The 26,995-nt window shown below is 46.0% G+C and overlaps 2 protein-coding genes across 2 annotated transcripts in view; both read right to left on the bottom strand.

Annotated features, from left to right (window-relative positions):
• Nucleotides 1-1,440: 1,440 nt before the first annotated feature.
• LOC147748542 (urotensin-2 receptor-like) lies at nucleotides 1,441-2,772 on the bottom strand. The gene has a single exon (XM_086962991.1). The coding sequence runs from the start codon at nucleotides 2,634-2,636 to the stop codon at nucleotides 1,581-1,583; it is 1,056 nt and encodes a 351-aa protein (XP_086819117.1). The 5' UTR covers nucleotides 2,637-2,772; the 3' UTR covers nucleotides 1,441-1,580.
• Nucleotides 2,773-3,622: 850 nt separating this feature from the next.
• Nucleotides 3,623-26,995, bottom strand: part of LOC147748541 (arf-GAP with dual PH domain-containing protein 1-like) — a 130,087-nt gene continuing 106,714 nt past the window's right edge. Inside the window, exons 8-11 of the mRNA XM_086962982.1 lie at nucleotides 13,188-13,250; nucleotides 10,061-10,132; nucleotides 7,941-8,172; nucleotides 3,623-3,804 (exon numbers count right to left, since the gene is read on the bottom strand). Of these exons, the coding sequence (XP_086819108.1) occupies nucleotides 3,776-3,804; nucleotides 7,941-8,172; nucleotides 10,061-10,132; nucleotides 13,188-13,250 (396 nt within the window). The 3' untranslated portion in view covers nucleotides 3,623-3,775. The remainder of the gene's footprint in view (nucleotides 3,805-7,940; nucleotides 8,173-10,060; nucleotides 10,133-13,187; nucleotides 13,251-26,995) is intronic.

Here is a 26,995-nt window from a genome sequence, read left to right as displayed (position 1 = left end):
AACAGATAAATGCATGGTTTTAGGAAGCAAACAACGATTTTTGAGAAACAAAACATAAGCCAGATGTTTATTTTTTAGCCACAAAAAAAACTGATATGATTTTACCACCTAATACTTTATTTTTAAATAATAAAATATATTTAGAAAGGCTCTGAATGTTTGTTTTTAACGAATGAAGCCATAAACGTATTATGTATGAAACAACCTCTTAAGTTATAGAAAGAAACCATGTTGCCATTGAATTAAAAAAAATCTAAAAATAGCTAAAAAGAATTAAGAAAAATGAACATCAATTTTTAAATGTATAAAAACGAATAAAAAAGCAGTGATTCTATTTTTACACAAGAAATAACCTATAAATTATGTATTCAAAATGAATACATCAAATAAGAAATGCATTACAAAGAATGAAACCTACCTTCAAGTCAACACATCATATAAATATCTTCCTTTACATTTCATAGGAGCCTAATTATTTGAAAAGAGTATGCATCCATTTTCACTCCAGTGATATATATGCGCTTATATATATATATATGTGTATTTATATATATATGCATATATATTTCTCAATATATATACATGTATGTATATATATATATATATATATATATATATATATATATATATATATATATATATATATTAGATAGAGATGTGTGTACACTCATTCTTTTTGTCAAACTGTAAAACAAATTACTGTAGATAGATCACTTATTAAAAAACAATTCTTGTTAAAAAAAAGTACATTAATTTTAGAACAGTACGTCACAACATATGCCAAATCCAGTGATCTACAATCCGTTTTGTGAAATTGTAATGCTCTACCTTTGTAATGGGAATTTCCCAGAATTTGCTATGTTTACACTTGAAAAGTAGTTTTATGGGCCTCTGGAGGAAGAGGGATGCATTTAGCACATCCGGCACATGTGCTCAACATGTCCCCTTGAGGGGTTTGTGACAGTCCGTAGGAGTGTGAAGAGTTACGTGTGCCCCATCTTTTCAGAACTGACATTGCTGTGTCCCCTGTGCATCGGCTGTCATTCATTGATCCGCAAGGTTCAGGTTCCATTATAACCACCGACTATGTAAATAATTCCCATTGAGATGCATTGTAAGTACATTTATCCCAAGTGGATACCCTACAAATCTGGCCTGGATCTTGTTTTTGTGCCCCGAAGTGGCCATCCATGCACTTCGCCTTTATCCCTGATGTGATTTCCTTCAGAACCAAATATGCTCCCTCCTTTGATCTATCTATTGATGAGAGCTTTTTGATGTCTCCATTTAACAAATAAATTCAATTTCATAATGTGTTTAATAAAAGCTATGTATAATGCGGTCAGGTGATGGAATAGTAATTTGACGCAGGTCTTCCCTCCGTGCTGAACTTTCAAGAAATTTCACAGAAATTATAGGAACTATTTTCTTTAAAAACAATCTTTAGTTCAATAGAAAATTCCCCCATATGTATCCTCAAAGGACAGATGTGTCACAAACTGTCTTTTACGCAAATCTCTGTCTGTGATCATCCTCCATCTGGCCGAGGGGTTCATTGACACACCGCGTCATTGTGACATTCAGTCTGTGGTAAGCAGTTCTGGCAGCCTCTCAGCTTCAGCGCACTCCAGCTCCCACTGGCTCTCCAGGCTTCCCATCCCGCAGGCAGCGGTGGGCTCCGCTGTGGTACAGGTGGCAGAGCTCCCGCCACGACTGGCCAGGTAGTCATGGTAGTTCCTAGTAAGTAGTGTGTAGAGTAGGGGGTTGATGCAGCTGTTGGCGTAGGTCAGGCAGGTGACTCCAAAATTGAGGTAGACCTGGGCAGAGATGGAGAGTTTCAATGGCCGTGGGGAATAGAGCTTGGCCAGCTGCCAGGCCCAGAAGGGCACAAAGCAGGCCCAGAAGGCCAAGATAATGGTAAAGAGGCGGTAGAGCACCTTCTGCCGCAGTGCCCAACGTTCTCCAGGCAAGACGTTAACCCCTGACTTCCAGTACGCCCTGGCCAAGCCAGCATAGAGGATGGCGATGGTCAGACCAGGCGCCAGGATGCTGGTGGTGAACAGCACAGTCAGATATATTTTGAACCCATCTGGAGTCCAGGTGGGTGAGCAGATTTTCTTGTGCAGTGGTCCCTCTGTTTCTCGCACACGTACCATCACCATCATAGGCAAGGTGAGCAGTAAGGAAGCCAACCAGACCATCAGGATGTTGAGCCGACGGTCACCTCGGGAGAACCTGGTGCTGAGTGGCCGCACCACCGCCTGATGGCGTTCAAAGCTCATGACAGTGAGGGTGTAGATGCTAGAATGCATGGTGAGCAGGTCCAGGCTGAGCAGCAAGCGGCAGCCAGCATCACCGAAGAACCAGTCCTGAGCCAGGTAGGTGCTGACAATGAAGGGGATGGTGCACAGATAGAGTAGATCCGCTGCTGCAAGGTTCACTACATAGATGCTCAGCGATCCACCTGCCCGCCCTGACAGGGCCGCCACCACTAGCGTGTAGGCATTGCCGACTACACCCACCAACAACATGGCCAACAGGAGGGAGCTCAGAACAGAAGTCACCAAAACCTCATAATTTCCTTCAGGGTCTGCAGATCTGTTGAACTGCCTCCTTTCCTCGCCTGTGGCGGACATTTTGTTTCCAGGTCCAGCAGTTGAAAGTCCCTTATTCTTCTGACGAGGGCCAGTAAACACTTCAATGTCTTGCGCCGGTGTGGGATGTTTTCAGTGATCCTGCTACCGAAAAGAGGAGGCTCTCTCTGAAGGTGAAGATCACTTCTCTACTTCTCTCTCCGAAGCCTAGAGTGTCTGCTGCAGGTTGAAGTGTCTGCTGCAGGTTAAAATCCTGCTGGTGTTCTTGCACCGATCTGTAAGCTCACTGTGTGACGCACCCACCCCTTGTACCCCGGCAATGCAATGTTTCTTTCCATACATCAAGCAGACTGAATCAACATTTAGCAGAGAGGTGAGAGTACACAAGAAGAGTTTGGCCGGACCGCACCCTGGCGAGTGAGTCTGGAGGGGGGTAGTGTACGCATCCTCCTCATGTACTGTGTGTGTGACGTCCTCCGAGAGGGAACTATAACTCACTGACAGATTTAATTTGTGCCCATCCTGGATAGTGAGGAATGTGGCAGCTTGTGCTTTGTCACCGGTAAACGAGAGCGCATTCCCTACAGTGCTGAATGAAACCTACTAGGCCCTCTTGGAAATTGTTTGGGCTGAAATGTAGACGTCTGGGACAAGCATTATTTACACTCTAGGACAGTGTGTGCAGTGCACTGACCCTGCCGTTTATTTGTGGAGCATGGGGGAGGGGCCATTCAGTACTTGGTTTCTTTGCTGACATTATCATAAGGGTGCAATTTTGATACTCTTTGGCCACTTTTCGTGTGGTGTTGTAAGAGACCTTGAAAGGAGGAGGATCATGACTGTGGTCTAGCAGGGAACTGCACGTGCCAAACACAACATGGCGCTGGCCGATGCCCTTGAAGGTGCAGACAGACACTCGCACAGTAGTGACACCCAGTGAACTTTCATGGTACAACAGTGACAGTTTGAAAGAGGCATTGAAGTACAGGTTGTCAAGGGAATACAGACATCAACAAAATATTCCACCATTTAAACTAACCCTCCTTTTATTTTTCATGATAATAAAATAAAACAAAGTACATCTTAAATATTAGAGTTTCTAAATCCTCGCGCCACGTCATGAAGTCCGAGAGAGATCAGGTCATAGATGAAGGAGGGGCCTTCACCCCTCCACGTATGTCTCAGGATCGATGCCGGAAGTAGGCCTCAGCTGTAGGAAAAGGAAAGAAAGTAAAAGATATGTATATAGGTACTAAGGAAACAATGTATATTTGTGTCGCGCACAGGAAGCCTTATGTCTGTAGGAGATTAATTATGAGTATATGAACATGGAGGAGAACGCAGATTTATCAATAATTTGTTGTGTGCTAGAAGCCCCAGAAGTGACACAAATAGCACCTTAGACTATTTTGCATTACTATGCATCAAGGGGGTACACGCTACAAATATGTGTTTTGGCACGCAGCTTATCTACTACACGTGATACACAGAGCTTTGAGCCAAAAAATAATGCCTTCTCGAGGCAGGTGTTAACAAAGAGAAATGATGTCATTTCCTGTAATGTTTCACACATTGCATGTGTGCTGCACTGTACAGCATACCAGTGGCGGCCGGTGCAGGTAAGCGCAATGAGGGGATCGGGAGCGAAGTCGTCAGAAGACACAACAGGGGAAATAAATATTTAAGTCCTATTCCGTCATCTGTTGACTCCCCCGCCTCACCGCGCTTACCTGCTCCAGCCGCCACTGCAACATACATACAATGGGGGAAACGTTTTAAAGTATGTTTAGCATAGTAGCCTTCCAGTACAAAATCTATACTAAGCATCAGATGAGCTGGGCTATGAATAAACAAATTGAGAACTACCAAGTTAGTGCCATGACGCTGTCCTAGCTGAAATAATAGATGTAGGGCAAGTCTCCTTCCACCAAATTGGTCCTCATTATGGGAGACCTAGTAAATGGTGTGATATTTATTGTACTTGATAAACTGTGCCAAGTCAGACTTTAACAAATTAGTTATAATACCAGTTTTAAACTAATCCAATTCAATAGTGTCCATCAAACTTATTTGACTCCAAGTGTACTCCACAAAATATATGCGGACCGCCCAGCTAATTGTCCCAAATATGATTATAATGAGGCCCGGTTCTTGCATATGATATGGGATTGTCCTCAGTTAAGCCGCTTTTGGGGATTGATACTGGAGCACTTACAATAGGTGACAGGGTGGGCGCTACCCCAATCCATTAAGGAGGTGGTGTTGGGTGTTCTCCCTAGGCCCAAAGGGAAAAAGCTTACACGTAGGTTCCTCCAGTTGGGACAAGTGTTGGCCAAAAGAAGGATTGCAATTAGCTGGATGGGTCTGGTGCCCCCCACAGAGGAAAACTGGGCCAGGGATTTCCAGGAATGGGCGACATCACAGCTAATTCAAATGAGGCGTGTTCACAGAAATGAAAATCTAGAAGAATATGCAAGGGGCGGTTATACCAAGAGCATGGAGATCCCCATGGGAGAGGGCCCCACTTCACAAACGTCAGGGGAACTACACATTGACAGTGACAGATCAGACGGGGAGACGCAGTCGCAGAGCACTCTCAATCTGAGAACAGTGTAGAAACGTCTGTTAAGACATGTAAGCTGACCTGTGTTTCATGATTTGAAGAGGAGGTTTTCTTTCTGTGACCCGGGGGGGGGGGGGGAAGAGAGGTGGGGAAAGCTGCAAGTTACCATGTTAGGATTTCCTTTCCTAAGAATTGCCTGTTCTGTCCGGATACAGTACTACGCAAATTTCCGCATAGATCTCAGTTGTGAACAATTTATTCCTCTACAGGATTGTATTATTTCATTGAATATACATCACTACATCTTTGAAACAAACAATGTCTGATTCGGGCCAGGAGAGTTCTGAGTCCCGGTTATTGGTTTTGCTATAAGGACTAGTGACTATTAAAGAAGCCTTGTGACAGGGATTGGAAATGTTTTAAACTCACCTTCATCCTGAGCCAGAATTAGTAGTGGCTGAACACCTGTGGGATTTATCAAAGGTTAACAGCAAGAGCCTTCCTCGTTTTTAATTTATGGAGGACTGAGGTATCCAGAGAAAGAAGATACGTTGTTTGGAAGGAGACTCCTCTGTTTTATTATCTCATCATCAATGTTGATGAAAGTTTTGGGAGACATCATATTGTGTATTTTTTAAGCCTGAAGAAGGTGGTTGGACTACAATATACCACCGAAACGTGTAACTACTTGTGTTTAGCACCAATGCGAAGGGGTTCGTATTGATAAAACAACAATAAAGCCTATCACATTTTATGATTCATGTACTTGGTGTGCTTACTTTATTTGAATCTTTTGTGATGAATTGCATTTCCCATTTTCCTATTTATGAGGATTGTTTTTAATATATGGTTTTAATATATTGTTTTGATATTTGATGCATGGCCTATAATGTATTTTTAACTTTTGAACTTCAATCAATGTTCCATTTGAATAAAGATTTTTATATTGGCTTTTTGGCTCCTGTTACGATTGTTGTTGGTGTTTGTGGAAATGCATGATAGGGGTGTGTATCTATGAAAGTATGCTTTAAACAACCCAAAGGCAATTTTGTTTACAAGAAAGTTGAAAGTTACCATGTTACGATTTCCTTTCCTAAGAATTGCCTGTTGTGTCCGGATACAGTACTACGCATATTACCGCATAGATCTTAGTTGTGAACAATTTATCCCTCTACAGGATTGTATTATTTAATTGAATGTACATCACTTACTCACAATTATTTGAGATATGCAAATATTGCTATGATTCCAATGTACTGTATTGTTCTAGACGTGTATAAATCACAAAAGTTTTTTTTTTTTTTTTTTTAGTCCGAATTTTAACTGGCGCGATGAATACCCTCCAAGGACTACTTTTTTGGGGAATAACATGTAAATTGTGGTGCTTAGAGCACCAAAATCCGCATCTTCCAGCCATTACCGAGCATTAGCCCTTCAATAAATATAAACAGGTTTGATCTTGCGATATTTAACCTAAAACTCATATTTGCAATATGTGCCGTAACTGCAGTGAAGGCACATATTGCAATTAGCAGGGCCACTTATAATGAGGGTCACTGTCTCTTTTTTACCCTGAATGTTTTTCACTACTGAACATGAAAGTAGAAGTTTTTCTGGGAGGAAATTCTAGAAGGTCAGGAGGATGCTTTCTGATGTAAGCTAAAAAGAATAAGGGTCTCTGGAATCCAAGAAAAGTATTGTGCTCGCAAGGAGGAATGAGGCCAGCAGGGTAACGTGAGACAGGCCTATTTGCTACCGCGTTGTCAGGCGGCAACCCACAAAGCGCTTTGTCTCTCACCCTCCCATGTGTAGTGTGCCAGTTCGGCTGGGATCTAAATCCCGACCCAGCTTCGGCTTGCCTGCCTTTGAGTGCCTTAGAGCACTTGAGAGGGGTTTGGGGTATCAAACCCTGATCAAAAGTTTGGCTTCCTTTAACCTAGTGGGAGTAGGTTTGAGTAGTTTCTGTTCAGGTTGCCAGCCTTGATTGCTCCTCCACTTCCTTCCTCCTTCATGGGTATATTTATTTAGCAGTTGGCACTATCCCAGATTTAAATATAAATAACTAAGAAAATGGTAAATGACTTGGGCTTATGTCACCAATTTCCATTTATGCCCTTTTATCCATTCAACAGCATCTCTGCCATGCTCATGAGGCCATATGGACTGCCTGGCCGTCTCTATCACACCGAACTAATGGCAGCCCTATGTGTTTTTGAGTGCACCCTATCTGAGCTGTCCTATAATGTTTAATAGCGTGCCTCGCCTGTGCAATCCTTAGATACTTTAAAAAGTGTACCTAACCTGCACAGTCCTTTGGTATTTTGGTGGACCCCTAAATGGCACAGTCATGTTCATTTGGCGGTGCAGCACTCCTGCAGATTACTATGTTTTGGGGTGTACCTCAAAGGTGCAGCCCTGTGGAGTTTTGGGGTACATCTTACCTGCACAGTCCTGTGGCCTATTGGGATGTAACCCACGCTCCAATTCTGTGGTTTTAATGCTCTAACTCACCAACAGTCATATGTTTTGGGGTATATCCCTCTGGCATAGTCTGGTGTTCCAGGGTTTATTTCACCTGTGCAGTCCTGTGATTTGTTTTACACAGCATCTCACCTGCACAGACCTGTGGTGTACCTGGATGTAACTCACATGCTCTGTCCCAAGTTGTTTTGGGGAGTATCTCACCATGAAGTCCAGTGTTTTGGAGTGTACCTCACCCACGCACACCGGTGTGTTGAAGTTTATTTCACCTGCTCAGACCTGTGTTCTGGGGTGCACCTCACCTGCGCAGTCCTGAGGTGTCATGGGCTTGCCCAGGACTTCGCTGAGGGCCTGCACCCAGCTCTGCTGTTCCTTGTCAGTCTCACACGTCAGGAGGTAGTTGCGCTCAGGAGTAAAGATGGTAATGCCATGGCGCCAGGTGAAGTTGCCCTGAGTCCCCTCAGGCAGGCCTTTCTTCACATTATATCCATGCGATGTGCTCCCCAAAAACACCTCACCCTTCGCAAAGGCATCCTGTGAAAAACAGGTGAAGACATCTATGAGCCACGTGGGAAAAATAAGACCTTGTTCCGATCCTTCTAAACACGAGTTAAAGGAGTCTTCATAACCAACAGCACTGGTACTAGAGGTAAGTGGTCCCTCTTTTTCAAATACATACGACGCAGGGCCCTCTCTTACTGCAATAGAAAAACAGTGACTGGACCATGGGTTCACAGGTTCTGCTTAACACCCAACAATACACAGAGCTCTAATGTTTCCCGGTTCCGTGTGTGAATAGCTCATTTACTCCAGTATTGTATTTTGGGACTTTCATTTCTGATTATATAAGAAGATAAATAGGACAAGTCCCAGCATGCAAAGCAAAAACCTGGACTTGATGAACTACTCACACACAGACCAGGAAATCTTAGGAGCACCTATTTTAGAGTTTTCGATGGAATACCCTTTCCACCAAACCCTAGGTCCACCAGCCTCAATTAGAGAAGGGCGGAAGCTACGTTTTCTGTTGACGTACCCTCTGAAAACTTCCTGCACGGGCCCGTCAGAGTAGGGCCATTGGAGGAAGGACACTGCACTGCCTGCCCTAATTAAAGTGGATAATGTAATATGGTTTTGTTTCTGTCAATCACTGTCAGGAAAAACCTGGCGCTGAGAACCAGAAAAAAAAATAATGACTCGTACACCCTGGGAGTTTTCTTCCAGGGTGTGGCGGGCATTATGTTTTGTTTTTCAGTAACAAACTTCCACTTTATGAGTTTATTGCTGAAAAACAAAAACATAGAAAAAATGTGGTGAACGGCCATCAAAACTGATGATAAACATCTATTTCATTTTTGGTACATTGAAGGGCACCTCCCTTCAAGGTACAGAGATGACCACTGGGCCGGCAGTCATCTTTAAATATGAGGGACAGAAGTCCATCAGGACGGCAGGCGAAATGCCCTCCGCCACCCGGATGACCGGAGTACCTACCGTCAACCAGAAATCAGGCCCTAAGACAACCAATGCTTTATTTTCAATACATACACCTGGAAGAATATACAGTGCAAAATGAGTACAAAATTCATTCAAAGACAAACTTCTGCAGTTTAGCTCATCATCTTAAGGAGTTTCGAGATTGTGGTGCAAAGCCAAGATATTAGGAAAGGCACAAGCACTGGACCAGAGACCAGATTTTCAGTTTGCCTTCTGCTCTCTGACATTCATGGTCCTCAGTTTATCTCACGTCATCTGGTTTATGTAATTGTTCGGCGGCTAGCCCCACATTTTATGCAGGTCTATGGCATCATTTTCTTCTGATTGCCTGATCCAAACAAGTTATCGTTCGGACCAGGTACTGGGTGCAAAGCAATGTCGTTGGAACATCCTTAACAATGAAGTCACTTTTCTCCAGACTGCTTAGGGTGACAAATACAGCAGTCAGGGCTCGGTTGATTCATGGGCCCTCATGAACACTATGAGAGGCTTGCAGTAGGGCTATAACATAGGCCCACAGAGCCACCCCTGCTCATGGGTCTTCCATTCAGCTTAAGACCTATGCATTTCTTTAAGATATGGGAGTCTGAGGGTCCCCTCACCACATTTAGAAGAAGGCTGCATCATTTTGTGTTATATGACTGGCTTGCAGTACATTAGACAACCTGTTAAGCTGGTTCGCAGCAGGCATTTTTCATTCATACCCACACAACACATATGTGATGACTGGCTATTAACTTTTATGAAGCATGTATTACTAGTTTAATTCAAGATGTACCTTGGTCAAAGGAAATTGATGCCAGAGTAAATATTTTAACTTTTTTGATACATTCGCTCAAAGGTACACACAGTCCACCTAGTGTGGGTCACACATGCACTCTCTCTCTGTTTGAAAATGGACCATAGATTTAAAGGCTTTTCTTACCATGGGGTTCTTGAAGTACATCAGACGTCGGTGATCTAAGGTGAACCACCGTTTTCTAAACCCTTCTGTTTGCTGCAGGAAAGAAGGAGAAACAGGACATGAATATTCAGTGGTCTCAGTGATAACTCTAGAGCGGATCACTGACATAATATAGAATGACAAAATATAGACTTACCAAAATATAGTCACCAAAATATAGAATGCCAAAATATCGAATTCCTATCTACAAACAGGTAAGTACAAAAATATCGAATCCAAAATATAGTCTGTAAAAAATATAGTCAGTCAAAATATCGAATTTTTTAAAATGTCTTAAAAGTAATTTAAAATTAATGAAATAATAAATATAATTAACTAAAACATACTTAAAAATACTCAAATAACCTTAAAATTAAGATATAATTAATTTAAGTTATTAATAAAAAATGTACAATATTTTACCGTAGGATAGCAGGAGGGTAACATTTAATATTACCACTCCAGTGAGTGCAACAGTAGGGAAAGCGTTGGATAGCGTAAGGGTAAAAAATACTATTCCCACTCCAGATTGCAACAGTAGGGAAAGCGTTGGATAGCGTAGGGGTAAAAATTACTATTCCTACTCCAGAGAGTGCAACAGTAGGGAAAGCGTTGGATAGCGTAGGGGTAAAAAATACTATTCCCACTCCAGTGAGTGCAACAGTAGAGAAAGCGTTGGATAGAGTAAGGGTAAAAATTACTATTCCCACTCCAGAGAGTGCAACAGTAGGGAAAGCGTTGGATAGCGGGAGGGTAAAAAATACTATTCCCACTCCAGTGAGTGCAACAGTAGGGAAAGCGTTGGATAGCGTAGGGGTAAAAAATACTAGTCCCACTCCAGAGAGTGCAACAGTAGGGAAAGCGTAGGGGTAAAAATTACTATTCCCACTCCAGAGAGTGCAGCAGTAGGGAAAGCGTTGGATAGCATAAGGGTAAAAATTACTATTCCCACTCCAGAGAGTGCAACAGTAGGGAAAGCGTTGGATAGCGGGAGGGTAAAAATTACTATTCCAACTCCATAGCGTGCAACAGTAGGGAAAGCGTTGGATAGCGTAGGGGTAAGAATTACTATTCCCACTCCAGAGAGTGCAACAGTAAGGAAAGCGTTGGATATTGGAAGGGTAAAAATGACTATTTCCACTCCAGAGAGTACAACAGTAGGAATAGCGTTGGATAGCGTAGGGGTAAAAATTACTATTCCCACTCTAGAGAGTGCAACAGTAGGGAAAGCGTTGGATAGCGGGAGTGTGAAAATTACTATTCCCACTCCAGATAGTGCAACAGTAGGGAAAGCTTTGGATAGCGTAGGGGTAAAAATTACTATTCCCACTCCAGAGAGTGCAACAGTAGGGAAAGCGTTGAATAGCGTAGGGGTAAAAAATACTATTCCCACTCCAGAGAGTGCAACAGTAGGGAAAGCGTTGGATAGCGGGAGGGTGAAAATTACTATTCCCACTCCAGTGAGTTTAACAGTAGGGGAATTAATGATATAATATATTATTAAAAATAAATTAAATATCAATACCAATAAAACATTAATTGAAATTAATAACCAATTTAATATTATGTAATAATTAATTAGAAATACAACAGCATATTAGTTATTAAAAATTAATAACCTATTCATAATTATTTAACAACTAATTAATTTTCAATAACACAAACTAATTAATAATAAAATTAATACCAATTAAAAATTAACAGTAAATTAATTATCAAAACACAAAAAGTATTTTTAATATGTAATTAATTACAATTACATTACTTCCCACCCTATTCCCCTATAAACCCACATCCCACTACAGAAAATACATTAATACAATGATCATAATTATCAAATATTTAATTAATACAAAATAATTACCAAATAATAAAAAATAATTGCCAATTAATAGAAATTAATTACCAATTAAAATGTAATTAACAATAAATTTAAAATCAATACCAATAAATGAAAAAAATTATTTACTTAATTACAATTAAATTACTTCCCACCCTATTCCCCTATAAACCCACAACCCGCTACAGAAAATAAATTTAGAAAATTAACATAATTAACAATTAATCAATTAATACAAATTAATTACAATTAATAAAAATTAATTACCAATTAAAAAATAACAATAAATTCAAAATTGATACCAATAAATAAATAAAACTATTTAATTAATTACAATTAAATTACTTCCCACCCTATTCCCCTATAAACCCACAACCCGCTACAGAATTAAATTACGCAAAAATTAAATAACATAAAATTCATTACTTAAAATGCATTAAACATACATTACAAAAATTAATATACACTTTTCACACATATACTAACATACAAAACACTTAAAAAAAATTGATATGATTAAAAAAATCGATATATTTAATGCCTATATTGCATACTTCGATATTTTGACTTCTATATTTTGAAAATCGATATTACTTACCTTAAATTCGATATTTTTAACCACTATATTGTGTCCATTCGATATTTTGTCCATTCTATATTTTTACTTATTTTGGAATCAATATTATGACTGTTTACCCTCTAGAGCACCGCCCTGTGGGGAGCACCTTCTTCTCCTCTGGACGGTCAATCAGCCCTGAGCCTTTCCACTTTCAAACACCCTAGCACCTGCAGCGGACGCCTCTCTACTGGGGTTTTAGGGGAATGCAGTGTCCATGGCAAGCCAGGAGCCTTTCCACTCGCAATATACAGCTCCACAAACCAGGATCTGCCCTGCTTGGAGAAGGGAATGTAGACTGGATGTTCATTCACCTCTGACCCTCTTCACTCTTAGGTTCTCTGCTCCACCAAAGGTACTCTGCCTTGGACAAAGAGCACTTTTGTGGGGCTCTGCAGTGTGTCTGAGAGGGGAGCGGGGTTGCATCTACAAGTTCATTCAATCCTTGGATGTCCCTCTTTCAAACACTTAGTTCCACCATCCACCAATGGGACTCTGCCTTAGCATGGGATCGCCCACTCCTGTTGTAGGAAATAAATTAGTGTTCCATCTGAATATCCATTCAGGCGTGGGCTTCTCCAATCAATAACACACATCCTCCATCACTCCCCCACATGCCTGCTTTTGTCTCCTGGACTACCCAAAGCCTTTACCTTTGGTCCCGTCTTCTCCATATATCCTTCCTTAAGAAAGTTCTGGGTCATTCGGTGGACAATCTGTGAAAGAAACAGGAATATAAATGTCACACTTTTGTCTTGGCCACTTTGCGAATGCACACTCATCACTCCACCCCCCTCGTTTTCACATTCCGACTCTCCACCCCCCACCGAAACTTTCTGTGGCGAAGGAGCAAAAGTACAAGTTACTTACCTTCAGTAACGAAATATCTGGTAGAGACGGTTCTAGCCGCAGATTCCTTAATGTAGAATTATCCCCAGGCCTGAGACTGGATCCGGAACACTTTTCTTTTCCCAGCATCTCTGCACGCCAGGGGGCGGTACCGCGTGACTCCTCCCTGGCGTCGTCCGTGGGTGTGACGTCAGCGAGGTCACATAAGCCCCACCCTGGCGCTCCAACATCAGTTTTCTTCGAAGAACTTTTCTGCGCCACAACGCGGAGCCATCACAAACAAAAACTGTGAGAATATGGGGACAGTGTGCGAAACAGCAGATAAACAGAAGGGAAAGAAACAAATGGAGGGGAACAGCCCCTTCGGGGAAGTGCCAGGCACTGTGGCACTGAGAGTCATAGAAGGGAAGAGCAGAGCACAGCCACTGCAAAGCAACCCTGCAAGCAATTACAACATTCTCCCTGGAGACGGAGAAACATATGAAAAACTGTGCAGCAGATGAAAGAAGCCTGCAATCACAGTCCATTAACAGCGAAGGACAAAGAGTCCAGAACAGAAGAGGAATGACCATTTACCCCAGACAACACCATCAAGGAGAGTCACGTCCCCTGAAAGGAGCTATGGCTGAGGCCCAGCCAAGAGACCCCAACTCAGAGGACTGCACATGAGTCAGAAACTCCAAGCAAGGAAAAAGGGGAAGTATGAGAAGGCCCCACACTGGAAACACCAGGGTGGAGAGATGCAGGAGTACCCATGAACCTACCAATCAAGAACCAAAAAGAAAGGAATGAATGCAAACCCATCAAACCAGCATCCCGCCAGGGAGGAGTGAAAGAGGGCACTCGCAGAATACAAGCACCCAGAGGCAGGCGAGTGCTGAAGACCAAGCTAAAGGCCCTCGCAGAACGGGTAGGAAGGTCGGGTCATGAAGGAATCTGCCACTAGAATCATCTCTACCAGATACAATGTTACAGAAGGTAAGTACATTTTTCATCTGATAGAGACTACTAGCAGCAGATTCCTTAACGTAGAATAGATTCCCTAGCCATACCCATGGGGAAGGAGGGTCTGCGAGAGGGCCCCACCAGCCTGGACATCAGTGGCGGTCCGTCCATTGGGGGCGTTGGGGCGTTGCCCCACTAGCCATGGACGACCGCACTTGCATTGATAGCCAAGGGTATCCTTCTGATCTGTGCTGTCTGCAGCTGTCAGCTCAGCTGATGAAAAAATAAATCCGAGCGCACTGTGCGCTACCAGCCCCGGGACAAGCCTGACACAATCGGGCATCGTAGGAAGTGGGCCGTGGCCGGGGGGCGGGGCTGCAGCAGAGAGAGTGACAGGCAGTGCACGCACAGGCAGAGTGAGAATAGCTGAGACAGTAAATCAGTAATGCGCATGTGGGATCCAGGAGTAGTAAAAACTTCAACTGGCCCGCGCATGCGCACAGTAGACCTTCCCTCCCCCCCTTTCCAGACACAGGGCACAATCAGGTAGGGACCCGGGCCTCCGGTCTCATAAATGGGCAGATGGTATCATGCTCGTAGCCCAATCCTGGCGCAGTGTTGCTTTAACGCTGCGCCAGGATTGGCTGCTGCAACAGGATGTGTCCGCGCGTTGGTGTTGGCTGCTCTGCTGAGGGGCTGCACTGTATGGCCAATCACCATATGGCTATCCAGCCATGTCGAGGTGATTGGCCATTTTCTATGCTGTCGGGGACGTCACCGCGCGTGGTGAAACCCGGCCAGAACACAACAACAACTCAAGTAAAGAAAGTGAAAGTGCAGAGTCTGTGGAGAGTCACGAAGACAGGACGCATGACCACCAGTTGTCCTGACCTTCGTCGTCGTTGTGTGCTCCCAGCTCGCCTCCTCCGGAGTCTGATGGTAAATAAATATTATATTGTCCTTTCGCTGCCCTTTCAGCTGGTCAATTGGGTCGTTACATCCAATAAAAGAGAACAAAGCAAGGGTACCCACAAAGTAATGTTACAGTGTAATTGACCCGTTTACATCATTTCTGCTATTAGATCTATTGTAATACACTATATCTCGACCCTCCGTGTGCTTCTAAACTCCCCTAGTGGGGCACGTACACATCTCACATTACACATTTATCTTGTGCTGTTTTACACCTCAGTCGGTCCTCCAGCTCTGAGATATCCACCACAGAGCTTCAACAAACATCCCACAACTGAGACAATCAAAGAGGTTTCATAAAGCACATGTGCACTGATCCTCCATACAAACTGATAGCCAGCCACTGAAACATCCCGGGGTTCACACAATGAACCTCTGTACTGACAGAACCGACCAGTGACCACACGCCATGGATTCCAGGACTGAACATCCAAAGAGCCCTCAAAAGCTACCTGTTTGTACCTGTGTGCACACTGCGGTCTTTCCGTACCGAGACATCCACTGAGCTCTCTCAATGCACGTCAACCTCACCTACAAAGTACAGATATGTGCCGTACCCAAGCTGCTCCATTCACAAGAATGTACGGACGTCAGCATACACAAGGTCACACATCAACTGTACACATTGGTATTCCAGTATTGAGACAGATATCCACCGAGGTCTCAAAATACTTCCCTTTTCCCTCCTCACGTCCACTTGCTAAGGTGTGTGTATAGAATTCACAGAAGGCCCCTCCACGCTGATTGGCCCTTTAACTCTCATCTATTATTGTGGCATTGGCACTGGCAGGGCTCTTCCAATCTGTCTCTAGGTTGCAATTCTTAGTGTACTTTCAATATATTTCTGAATCATCCACAAAATTCCCAAAATTCAACTCTATCAAAAGCTGTAGCCTGCGCAGTTAGTTGTATCTCAGTTCCAAGCCATCCACTCCTGCCATAAAACGTAGTGAGTGAACTGTGTTTTAATTGAAAGCTGAAGAAACAGTTGAATGCTCAGGAGATTGGCACGCTTGCTTGCAGAGACTCATGTGTATCTGTGTGGGGCAGTGCTATTCTGGCCGCACAGTGGCGCTCAGCGAGTGTTTTGCCTAGTGCTGAGTTTGTGATAGGTGTGATAGGCCCTGGTGGGAGTACTGGGATGGATGAGAGTGGGAATGGAAATATAAGGTTCGAGGGTTTATATTTATTTATTTTTAGATATATTTTCCTTTTTATACAGCGCGAACTCGGCCAATGGACCGGTATTGGTGGGTTTATGTCAACACGACACCACCAGTTACATTACACAAGGTCAGATTTTGTTTAAAGACACGGAGAGATTAAGTGATTTACTCACAATCACAGGATGTTGAGCCGATGTCAGGACTGAAACCTGTTTCCTCAATTACAAAGTCGGCAGCTCTGGGGTATAGCGCCTCGTCATCTCCGCAATAGTGTGTCTGCTTCTAAGTTAGGTGCTCGCCGCTAATCATTTGATCAGCTGCAGGTTATGGCCAGAAGGCAGAGGGTTCAAAAGTTGTAGCATTTCTCCCCACCCCCAGGATTCATCGGAGGAGGGTGGGAGACGGACCTCCGCAGCCGCTGGCACACGCACCCAAGTGTTGCATCGGCCTGAAATTTGGGTGAGAAGTCAGTGACAACAAACGATTTGGAGCACAATGCTTGACGTATCGTGATTAGTGATCTAAAAACATGGTGTACATGTTCCACCCGAGGTGAGGTGAGTTTGCACAGTCTTACAAGGGTAGTTCTGGCAACAGACAGAAGCGTGCACTCTCTGATGTTCTCTGCTGCAGGTGGCAACAGTTATCTCTTAAAAGTCAATCACTCACACCCTCGCATGTCCTGTACAACAGTACAAGCTTGAACATTTGACTAGGAAGCGGAAGGTGGCGGTCAAGGGATGGCAGAGAGCTGTCACTGCCTCTGTTGCAGCAGGTGGCACAAGCATTCCAAGGGCAGGAGTGTGAGGGAAAATAAGAGGCAGAAAAAGGGGGTACACTAACCAAGAGGAGACGCAGGAGTCAGGAGCAAGATGGAAGGAGGCAGGAGGCGTCTGTGTGTCTGACAGTTATTTGTCGGCATTATAAAAGTGCAGTACGACAATGTTACGCCTCACCACTTTCAAATGTCACCAGCCGCCACTGCTGGACATAACAGAGGGTCCCACAGAGGACGAGTCCGATGGACAGGGCGAGGAGCCTTGCCCCCGGGTAAGGAGATCCCTACAGTCAGAACACCACCGATCCCAAGGAGGGGGGAGAAAGGAAGAGGAAGCCCGGCCACACTCCGCGGAGAAAACAGGGGCAAGGCAAGAGGAGGCCGAAGCACCCCACGCCCATATCAGGCAACAAAACCTCCATCCAAGGCCAAGGCAAGGAAGTGGAAGAAGAGCCACCTAGAAACATCAAGGAGACGAGGCAGAAAGAAGGCAAGTCCCCCCACCGAGAACACACCCTGCGAAGAGGACAGCTGAGCCAACCACAGCTGGAAGTCAATAGACCTGACAGAACAGTGCTGACAGCAATAAAGCAGACGGAAGCAGAATGAGTGGCCCGCAGGCACCCAGGAAGACAGGGCAGGGTGCGCCTGAAAGAGGGAGGAACAGAAATCCATCTCAGCCCCCAAGACAGAGAGCCGGAAGGTGAAGAAGGGCCCAGACACACCTCAGGAAGGGGTCCGCACACATGACACAAAAAGACGTGGAACCAGAGCCATGATGCCAGGCCGCAGACGGCAGGGCAGAGAAGGCTAACAGCGCAGCGACCCCGGAGAAGGATACCCGGGGGCGCCGCCTAAGACATTCCAAACCACCCAGAAGGGAATTGCACTGCAACGTACTTAAACGCCAGAGAGAGCAGAGGCCCGAAGGCGACCACCACTTCCAAGCACAGAACAAGCTATATAACAGCTACCACTACCCCTCATAGGGTATGTTAAGTCCCAAGGCATGGGAACCCTCTTAGGAAGGAACTTCAGCAGCAGAGGATAACAGAAAGAACTGCGGGAAAAAACCCAGCAGAAGGCTTGTCAAGCAGGCAAAGAGAGAAAAACTGAAGGCCTAATCTCTGGGTCAACCTGGTGCAGATAACCCAAGCAAAAACACAGTCAAAAAGGGCCGGCCAGCAGCCAACAGAGCCACAGTCCCAACAAAAGAGGACTTGCAGGCACAGGAATGACACAGATCACACAACTGGGGCGACTCGCCCGAATGAAAGAACATCTCCCAATAACAAGATCAATGCAGAGGCCACTGAGGGGGAGGAGAAGGAGGAGGACTAAGTCTCGCCAAGAACCTCCGGATGGCAGAGTCTGCCGGGGCATGGAACAAAAGATTGCCATCGAAGGGAAGATCCACCAGCCGTTCCCGAACATTTTCCGGGAACACACTGCCCCGAAGCCAAGCATGGCAGCGAAGGGCAACCGAGGAAGCCATGGCCCGACCAAGCACCTCCAAGATGTCCAGAGCGGAGCGAAGAATAAACGCCACCATCTCTCTGCCATCTAACGTATGGTGCCGCAAATCAACACCAGCATCCTCCTGAGCAGCTGCAGATTCAAGGAACTCCGCCGAGTCCCACAAGCAAGAGGTGGCCCTAGCCAACACACATAAAGTGTCATGGGCCCACAGAGCCGCACTGGTCGAAGTGAACATATTGCATCAGCGGGCCTCCTGTGATGGTGGAGACAACGACGATGGCAGGGAGGGAAAAGCAGTCTGTAAAAGGGGCCCACTAGCAGAGGGGTGGAGGGAAAGACACACCGGGTCACGTGGTCCTGGAAGGTGCCGGTGCAGAAGGTGTTGGGGCACCGGATCCCCGTGGCGGGACACCCCCAAGCCCCCATCAGAGAAGAACAGAGCGAACCCTCAAAGGGAAGCAGCAGCTCCCTCCCACCAGAGCCCTGATGAAGAACCTCCAAAAGGTGATCTGCGGGGAAATGAGCAGCCGGATCACCCATGCGCAAAATTCCCACAGCCGTGGAAACTGCGCGAGCGAAGGCCGCACCCGCCTTCGTAGGGCCCTGCGTTGGGGAAAGCAGCTCCTCTGTTGGCGACGGCTGCAAGCTAAGGTGGCCATCCCCTAAGCCAATTGGGGGACCTGTGGTTCCTCTGGCGTAAACCACGGTGACGGTGAGGAGCCGGCCTTTGATGACGTCGGGGAAAAAGCTATGACGCGGCGGCCCGTCTCCGGCGAGGACAACACCAGCAAGCACCCACCCTCTGGGAAAGAGGGGACGTCCGAAGACGAGTCCACGATCTGATGCCTGTCCGGTGCCGTAGAATCCGCAACCAGGAGCAAGGCGTCTTTGTCGTCCAGCGCCACCGGAGACGCCATAGAGGCCTCCGCCGCATCACACAGCGCCGGAGACCGGGGCTGGACCGGAGCCGAGGTGGCTAGGGGACGGCGCTGGAACGGCACTGGCTCGACCTCCGACGAGTCAGCCGCCTGCGTGGAGGGACTAGAGGCACCTGGGCTGGACGAGAGGGGCCCGCTGAACCCCAAGGCGGTGCCAAGGATGACTCAACCTCCAGCGAGGCAGCCGCCTGCGCGGAGGGACGAGAGTTACCCGGGGAGCAACAAGGAGACCCCCGCCAGCTTCGACCCACAAGGGTATGAGAGGAGCTCGCTGACCCCTGTGGCGCCGCCAAGGCCGACTTGACCTCCGACGAGGCGGTACGCTGTGTGGAGGAACGAGAGGGGTCCGGGGAGAGATGAGGGGTCCCTCGCCAGCCTCCCGCAGGAGTTTGCGGCGAAGCCGGGGCGCCGTGGTCCGAAGGAGGGACCGCCAAAGGGTCGCACCCCAACGGCACCACCTCCTCCAAGCCTGGATCCGAACCAGTCAGCGCCGGAGCCGCCGGCGATGCAGCGGAAGGCCCCGCACAGCACAAGGGATCCGCTGACGTCCCAGAAGGGGAAAGAGGAGGAGGAGAAGCCAGCAAGGCCTGTAAAGCCGCCGCATATGTCTCCATCTGGGCTGTCGACGTCCCCTCACTGGGAAACGGTGGATAGGGGGACGATACGCAGGGACACATCACCAGCGGAGAGCCCACGGCCCCAACAGGCCGGAAACCAGCACTTGGGGACAAACTGAGACACTTACCGACAGGGGAGCGACGCTCTTGCGGCACAGGACAGGAATGAGGATGATGACGGTGACGGCTGCTTCGAAAACCTTCTGCAGAAGCTGATCGAGGTGAGGAAGCCGACCTGTACATGCGAGCCGAGAGAAGTTTCATCCGGCGTTCCCGCCACAACTTCGGCTTCAACCGTTGGCACGCCTCGCTATCAGCAGAGCTGTGATCTTCCCCCAAACACCACATGCAAATGAGGTGAGGGTCCATCGCAGACATCAGGCGTCCACAAGACAAACACGTTTTAAAGCCCGAAGGCATCTGCACACTGTTCCCACAATACACATGCAATAGCAAAGGGAAAGGCCTAAACAGGCCCAGAGCATGAACCGGATCCACGTTGCACGCGGAAAAGGAAAAAACTGATGATGGCCCGCCAGGATGGGGTTTATGTGACCTCGCTGACGTCACGACCGTGGATGACGTCAGGGCGGGGTCACGCGGTATCGCCCCCCAGCACGCAGAGATGCTGGGAAAAGAAAAGTTTTCCGGATCCAGTCTCACGCCTGGGGATAATTCTACGTTAAGGAATCTGCGGCTAGTAGTCTCTATCAGATTCACCATTTACAGGCAGTTTCACAACAACCTGCCCAATGAATATTAATTGGGCAGGTTGCAATTTGCGACACTCTGTGATTAAGTACAAGCACAGGGATGGTGGCCTGCAAGGGACAACAGGCCACCATCACTTTGCTTGCATTCCCAAATGGATTTTTTTAGAGCAGCCCATGTTCCTTAAAAGAACTGTTGCAGCTTTATAAAAACAAGTCTTCAGTCTAGGAAAACAAATCAGGAGGTGGAGGTAGAGGTCCACTGGAACACTTGTTAGTCTCCTGCTAAAAGAAAAATTCACAAAGAGACGTGGTACCCCAGGGACACAATTCACACAAAAAGTGGTACCCCCGGGACAAAATTCACAAAGCCCTAAGGGCACAATTCACAAAGAGAAGTTGTACCCCCGGGGCACAATTCTTGAAGAGAAGTGGTACCTCAGGCGCTCAATTCACAAAGAAAAGTGGTACCCCAGGCACACAATTCACAACGAGAAGTGGTACCCCAGGGACACAATTTGCGAAGCGAAGTGGAACCCCAGGGACACAATTCACAAAGAGAAGTGGTACCCTGGGGACACAATTCAAAAAGCGCAGTGGTAGCCCAGGCACAAAATTCACAAAGGGAAGTGGTACCCCAGGGACAAAATTCACAAAGAGAAGTGGTACCCAGGGCCACAATTCACAAAGCAAGTGTACCCCAGGGCACAATTCAGAAAGAGAAGTGATACCCCAGAGACAAAATTCGCAAAGCGAAGTTGTACCCCATGGACACAATTCACAAAGAGAAGTGGTACCCCAGGGACACAATTCGCAAAGCAAAGTTGTACCCAGGGGCGCAATTCACTAAGAGAATTGGTACCCCAGGGGTGCAATTCACAAAGCAAAGATGTACCACAGGGGCGCAATTCACAAAGAGAAGTGGTACCCCAGGGGCACAATTCAGAAAGAGAAGTGCTACCCCAGGGGCAAAAATCACAAAGAGATGGGGTACCCCAGGGGCACAATTCATAGAGAAGGGGTACCCCAGTGACACATTTCACAAAAAGAACTGGTACTCCCGGGGCCCAATTCACAAAGAGGAGTGGTACCCCAGGGGCACAATTCACAAAGAGAAGTGTTACCCCGGGACACAATTCACAAAGAAAAGTGGTACCCCAGGGACACAATTTGCAAAGCGAAGTGGAACCCCAGGGACACAATTCACAAAGAGAAGTGGTACCCTGGGGACACAATTCAAAAAGCGCAGTGGTACCCCAGGCACAAAATTCACAAAGGGAAGTGGTACCCCAGGGACACAATTCACAAAGAGAAATGGTACCCAGGGCCACAATTCACAAAGCGAAGTGTACCCCAGGGCACAATTCAGAAAGAGAAGTGATACCCCAGAGACAAAATTCGCAAAGCGAAGTTGTACCCCATGGACACAATTTACAAAGAGAAGTGGTACCCCAGGGACACAATTCGCAAAGCAAAGTTGTACCCAGGGGCGCAATTCACAAAGAGAATTGGTACCCCAGGGGTGCAATTCACATAGCAAAGTTGTACCACAGGGGCGCAATTCACAAAGAGAAGTGGTACCCCAGGGGCACAATTCAGAAAGAGAAGTGCTACCCCAGGGGCAAAAATCACAAAGAGAAGGGGTACCCCAGGGGCACAATTCATAGAGAAGGGGTACCCCAGTGACACATTTCACAAAAAGAACTGGTACTCCCGGGGCCCAATTCACAAAGAGGAGTGGTACCCCAGGGGCACAATTCACAAAGAGAAGTGGTACCCAGGGACACAATTCTCGAAGAATAGTGGTACCACAGGTACACAATTCTTAAAGAGAAGTGGCACCACAGGGGGACAATTCACGAAAAGAAGTGTTACCGGAGGGACACACGTGACAAAGAGAAGTAGTACCCCAGGGACACAATTCACAAAGATAAGTGGTGCCCCCAGGAAAAATTCACAAAGAGAAGTGGTATGCCAGGGGCACAATTCTCGAAGAAAATTAGTACCCCAGGAGCACAATTCACAAACAGAAGTGATACCCCAGGGGCACAATTCACAAAGAGAAGTGGTACTCCAGGGGCACAATACACAAAGAGAAGTGGTACCCCAGGGGCACCATTCACAAAGAGAAGTGGTACCCCAGGGACACAATTTGCAAACCGAACTGGTACCCGAGGGACACAATTCGCAAAGAGAAGTGGTACCCCAGGGACAAATTTGCAAAGCGAAGTGGAACCCCAGGGACACAATTTACAAAGAAACCTGATACTCCAGGGACACAATTCACAAAGCGAAGTGGTACCCTCCCCCTCCCCCTCCCCCCCAGCAAAATTCACAAAGAGAAGTGGTACCCTAGGGGCACAATTCACAGAGCGAAGTGGAATGCCAGCAGGGGCGCAATTCTTACAGAGAAGTGGTACCCTAGGAACACAATTCACAAAGAGAAGTGATACCCAATGGGGCACAATTCACAAAGAGAAGTGGTACCCAAGGGGCACAATACACAACGAGAAGTAGTACCCCAGGGACACAATTCGCAAACTGAAGTGGAACCCCAAGGACACAATTCACAAAGAGAAGTGGTACCCCTGGGGCACAATTCACGAAAAGAAGCGGTAACCCAGGAGCTCCAGCCACAAAGAGTAGTAGTACCCCAGGGGCACAATTCTCAAAGAGAAGTGGTACCCATGGGACACAATTCGAAGAGAAGTGGTACCACAGGGACACAATTCTCAAAGAGAAGTGGCACCTGAGGGACACAATTCACAAAGAGAATTGATGCCGTAGGGATACTCGTCACAAAGAGAATTAGTACCCTAGGGACACAATTCACAAAGATAAGTTGTAACACCGGGCAAAATTCACAAAGAGAAGTGGTACCCTAGGGGCACAATTCTTGAAGAGAAGAGGTACCCCAGGAACACAATTCACAAAGAGAAGAGATACCCCAGGGGCACAATTCACAAAGAGAAGTGGTACCCCATGGGCACAATACATATAAAGAAGTAGTACTTCAGGGACAAAATTCACAAAGAGAAGTGGTACCCCAGGGACACAATTCACAAAGAGAAGTGGTACCCCTGGGGCAAAGCTGAGCGCAGTGCTGTGTGAAAGTACTGTGATATTCACTCGTAGACTTATAAAAACAAGATATTTTAAACCTGCTATTTGCACAATTCGTCTTGGTAAACTGAATTCTAAATCGCATTTCTACCATTTTAACCTAACAGAATTTTAATTGCATTTCTATCATTTTAACCTACCTTTCCCTCACTCTTGTTCCGCTGCAGGAGGCCCAGTTTGTGTGGAGATGTATTGGGCTCATTTTCTTTGACTTAGGCGGGAGCGCCATCTTGGGGGAAGAGGGTCGGCGCTCTAGTCGCTCGCCACTTCCTGGGGGTAAAGGCTTAAAAGCCAATGCATGGCCGGACGCGCAGCGGTCAAAGCTATGCGCAGTGCTGTGTGAAAGTACGGTGATATTCACGTGTAGACTTATAAAGAAAAGATATTTTAAACCTGCTATTTGCTCAATTCGTATTGGTAAACTGAATTTCAAATCGCATTTCTACCATTTTAACCTACCTGTCCCTCACTCTTGGTCCGCCGCGGATGAGTATTGGGCTCATTTTCTTCGACTTTGGCGGGAGTGCCATCTTGGGGGGAGAGGGTCGGCGCTCTAGTCGCTCGCCACTTCATGGGGTTAAAGGCTTAAAAGCCAATGTACAGCTGGACACGCAACGGATGCGCGCCGCTGGCTCACCGAAGGCGCACCTAAGGCAAGCCCGCCTGCACCCGTCCACGCCCGAACGGGACCAGGGGCCAGAAATTCTGGCCCAATTTCAACAATCACCAATAAACTCCTCTCCTACACAAGGGAAGAACGTTTAGCCATAGGAAATAAATTAATTGTAGACATGGACTGTGTAAAAACATACCCCACTGAGATAGAAGGCCCATTCTCTTGCAATCATTGTAAATGGGGAAGCTATGATTTACAAGTCTGATACCCAGAGAAAGAATCATGTCACAATTCCAATATCCAGGAACTGAATTGTATCGATTTCAATTCCAGATCACTCCCTAAACACAGTATCGAGAACTGGGAAACATTGGATGATTTCAGTCCAGACCTGGCTTATGATACTGAAACCTGGTTAGACAATACCAATACCCCTGACATTGTCACTGCCTTACCTTTAGGATATAAAATATCAAAGCAATTTTATATAAAGATCACCTCACCTGTGTTCCTACTACAGTCACTTAAGCAGGCACACATGAGATTCTAGCGTTTTCAGTGTCTGCGGGTGACTGCAAACTATTTGGAAGGCCGGTCATATACAACCCGCCAGGCTACCATCCTGGCCTAAGTTCTCACATACTAACACAACTTCTCCCCCTCTGCTTAAAACAAAATCAGTTTTTAGTTATAGGGGATTTTAATCTTCATTACGAAAAACTCACAAATCCGGGAGTTAAACACTTGTATGACGATATGGCTATACTTCAACTAACCCAGAGGATTACTAAACCAACTCATGTGGCCGGCCACACCTTAGATGTACTGTTCTTTAACATAGAAACCATGAACATTCAAAAGATTAAACCCCTATCCTGGACGGATTATTTCCTAATCCTCTTTTCTTTCAGCCTACCCTACAATTTAGCTAAGGCTGAAACAATATATCAGTCAAGGACTAGGGCCTGGAATCAAATCACAGAGGAATCATTTAGTGCCTCCTTTCCCCATGACTCTAGCTTATTTTATCAGAATTCTACACACACAGTAGCTGCACAGCTACAACAAGATACCGAAAAAACACCTGATCAGTGTGCTCTTAAACATATTCGTAAATTGGCTAATAAAACCCAAGCAGAAAAGTGGTATACATTGAAATTAAAACTTATGAAAAGGAAGTGCAGAATCCAGGAACACAAATAGAGACTCTCAGAAACTAGCATAGAAAGACATAATTATCTAGCTGAACAAAAAAGCTATCATGGTGTCCTGAAAGATGCTAAAACAAAGTATTACACAAAAAGGATTGAAGAAAATGGTAGTTTATCTAAAGAACTCTACAAAGTAATTCGGAACTTGGTAAGCCTACCTCGCCGTCACAATCTATGGCGCCCACATCTGAGAATTGTGAGCCACTCAACAACTTTTTTATAGATAAGGTGACAAAAATGTATGCAACCGTTAATATTCCCAAAGATGACGACAATATGGTCTTGGAAAAGTTAGCACCTCATCCTGCTGCCATGCTCATCTCGACAATCTGACGCCTTTCTCTGAAGAACAAGTGGCTAAAGCCATGACGGAGGTAAAGGCAGGATCTCCACTAGACCAGTGCCCGCATTTAATATTTTCCTGTCTGGTGTCAGTATATATATATTTTTTTTTTTGGAGAACCTTTATTATTACTTCAAGCAAGTACAAGTATGGGCCTACAACCACCCTGGCCGGCCGCTAGTCAGAGCAAAAGTACAGCAGAACAATGTGGGAAGTTATAGCAGTTCCAAAACCGGGGTCTTACAAATGTCCAGGACACGACTTGTATTGAGGCGTACAGGTCTGAATGCAGGATTATAAAGGTTCATTTTATAATGAAGGAAAAACTAAAAGTAAGTGCCATACAGTCATGCATGGTCCCACAATAGTGAGCATAAATCAGGATATCCGCTAATAATACAAATACAAATGAAGCATTGGGGGGAAGGTAAGCAAATCAGGATAAATGTAGGCACAAACCCGTTACATAGCAAAGCTCAATCCCACCCCTCAGTACGAAACATAGTGTAGGAGACATGTCGATCGACGACACTAAAGAAGGAGAAAGACTAAAGGGCCATAGAAACAAATAACGAACAATTTAACAAACCCCATCCCCCCTACCCCCACCCTGCACCCCTGCAGAAGGCCACGGCCTACCCCCCCCCCCCCCCCCAGCAGCGTGCCTGTCGCCCTAATGGAGACCCGAAATGTAGAAAAGAAGAGAAAGAAGAA

The sequence above is a fragment of the Lissotriton vulgaris genome, chromosome 1_1, assembly GCF_964263255.1.
Source record: "Lissotriton vulgaris chromosome 1_1, aLisVul1.2, whole genome shotgun sequence".
Lineage (NCBI taxonomy): Eukaryota > Metazoa > Chordata > Amphibia > Caudata > Salamandridae > Lissotriton > Lissotriton vulgaris.
This window is presented reverse-complemented; position numbering and strand designations above follow the sequence as displayed.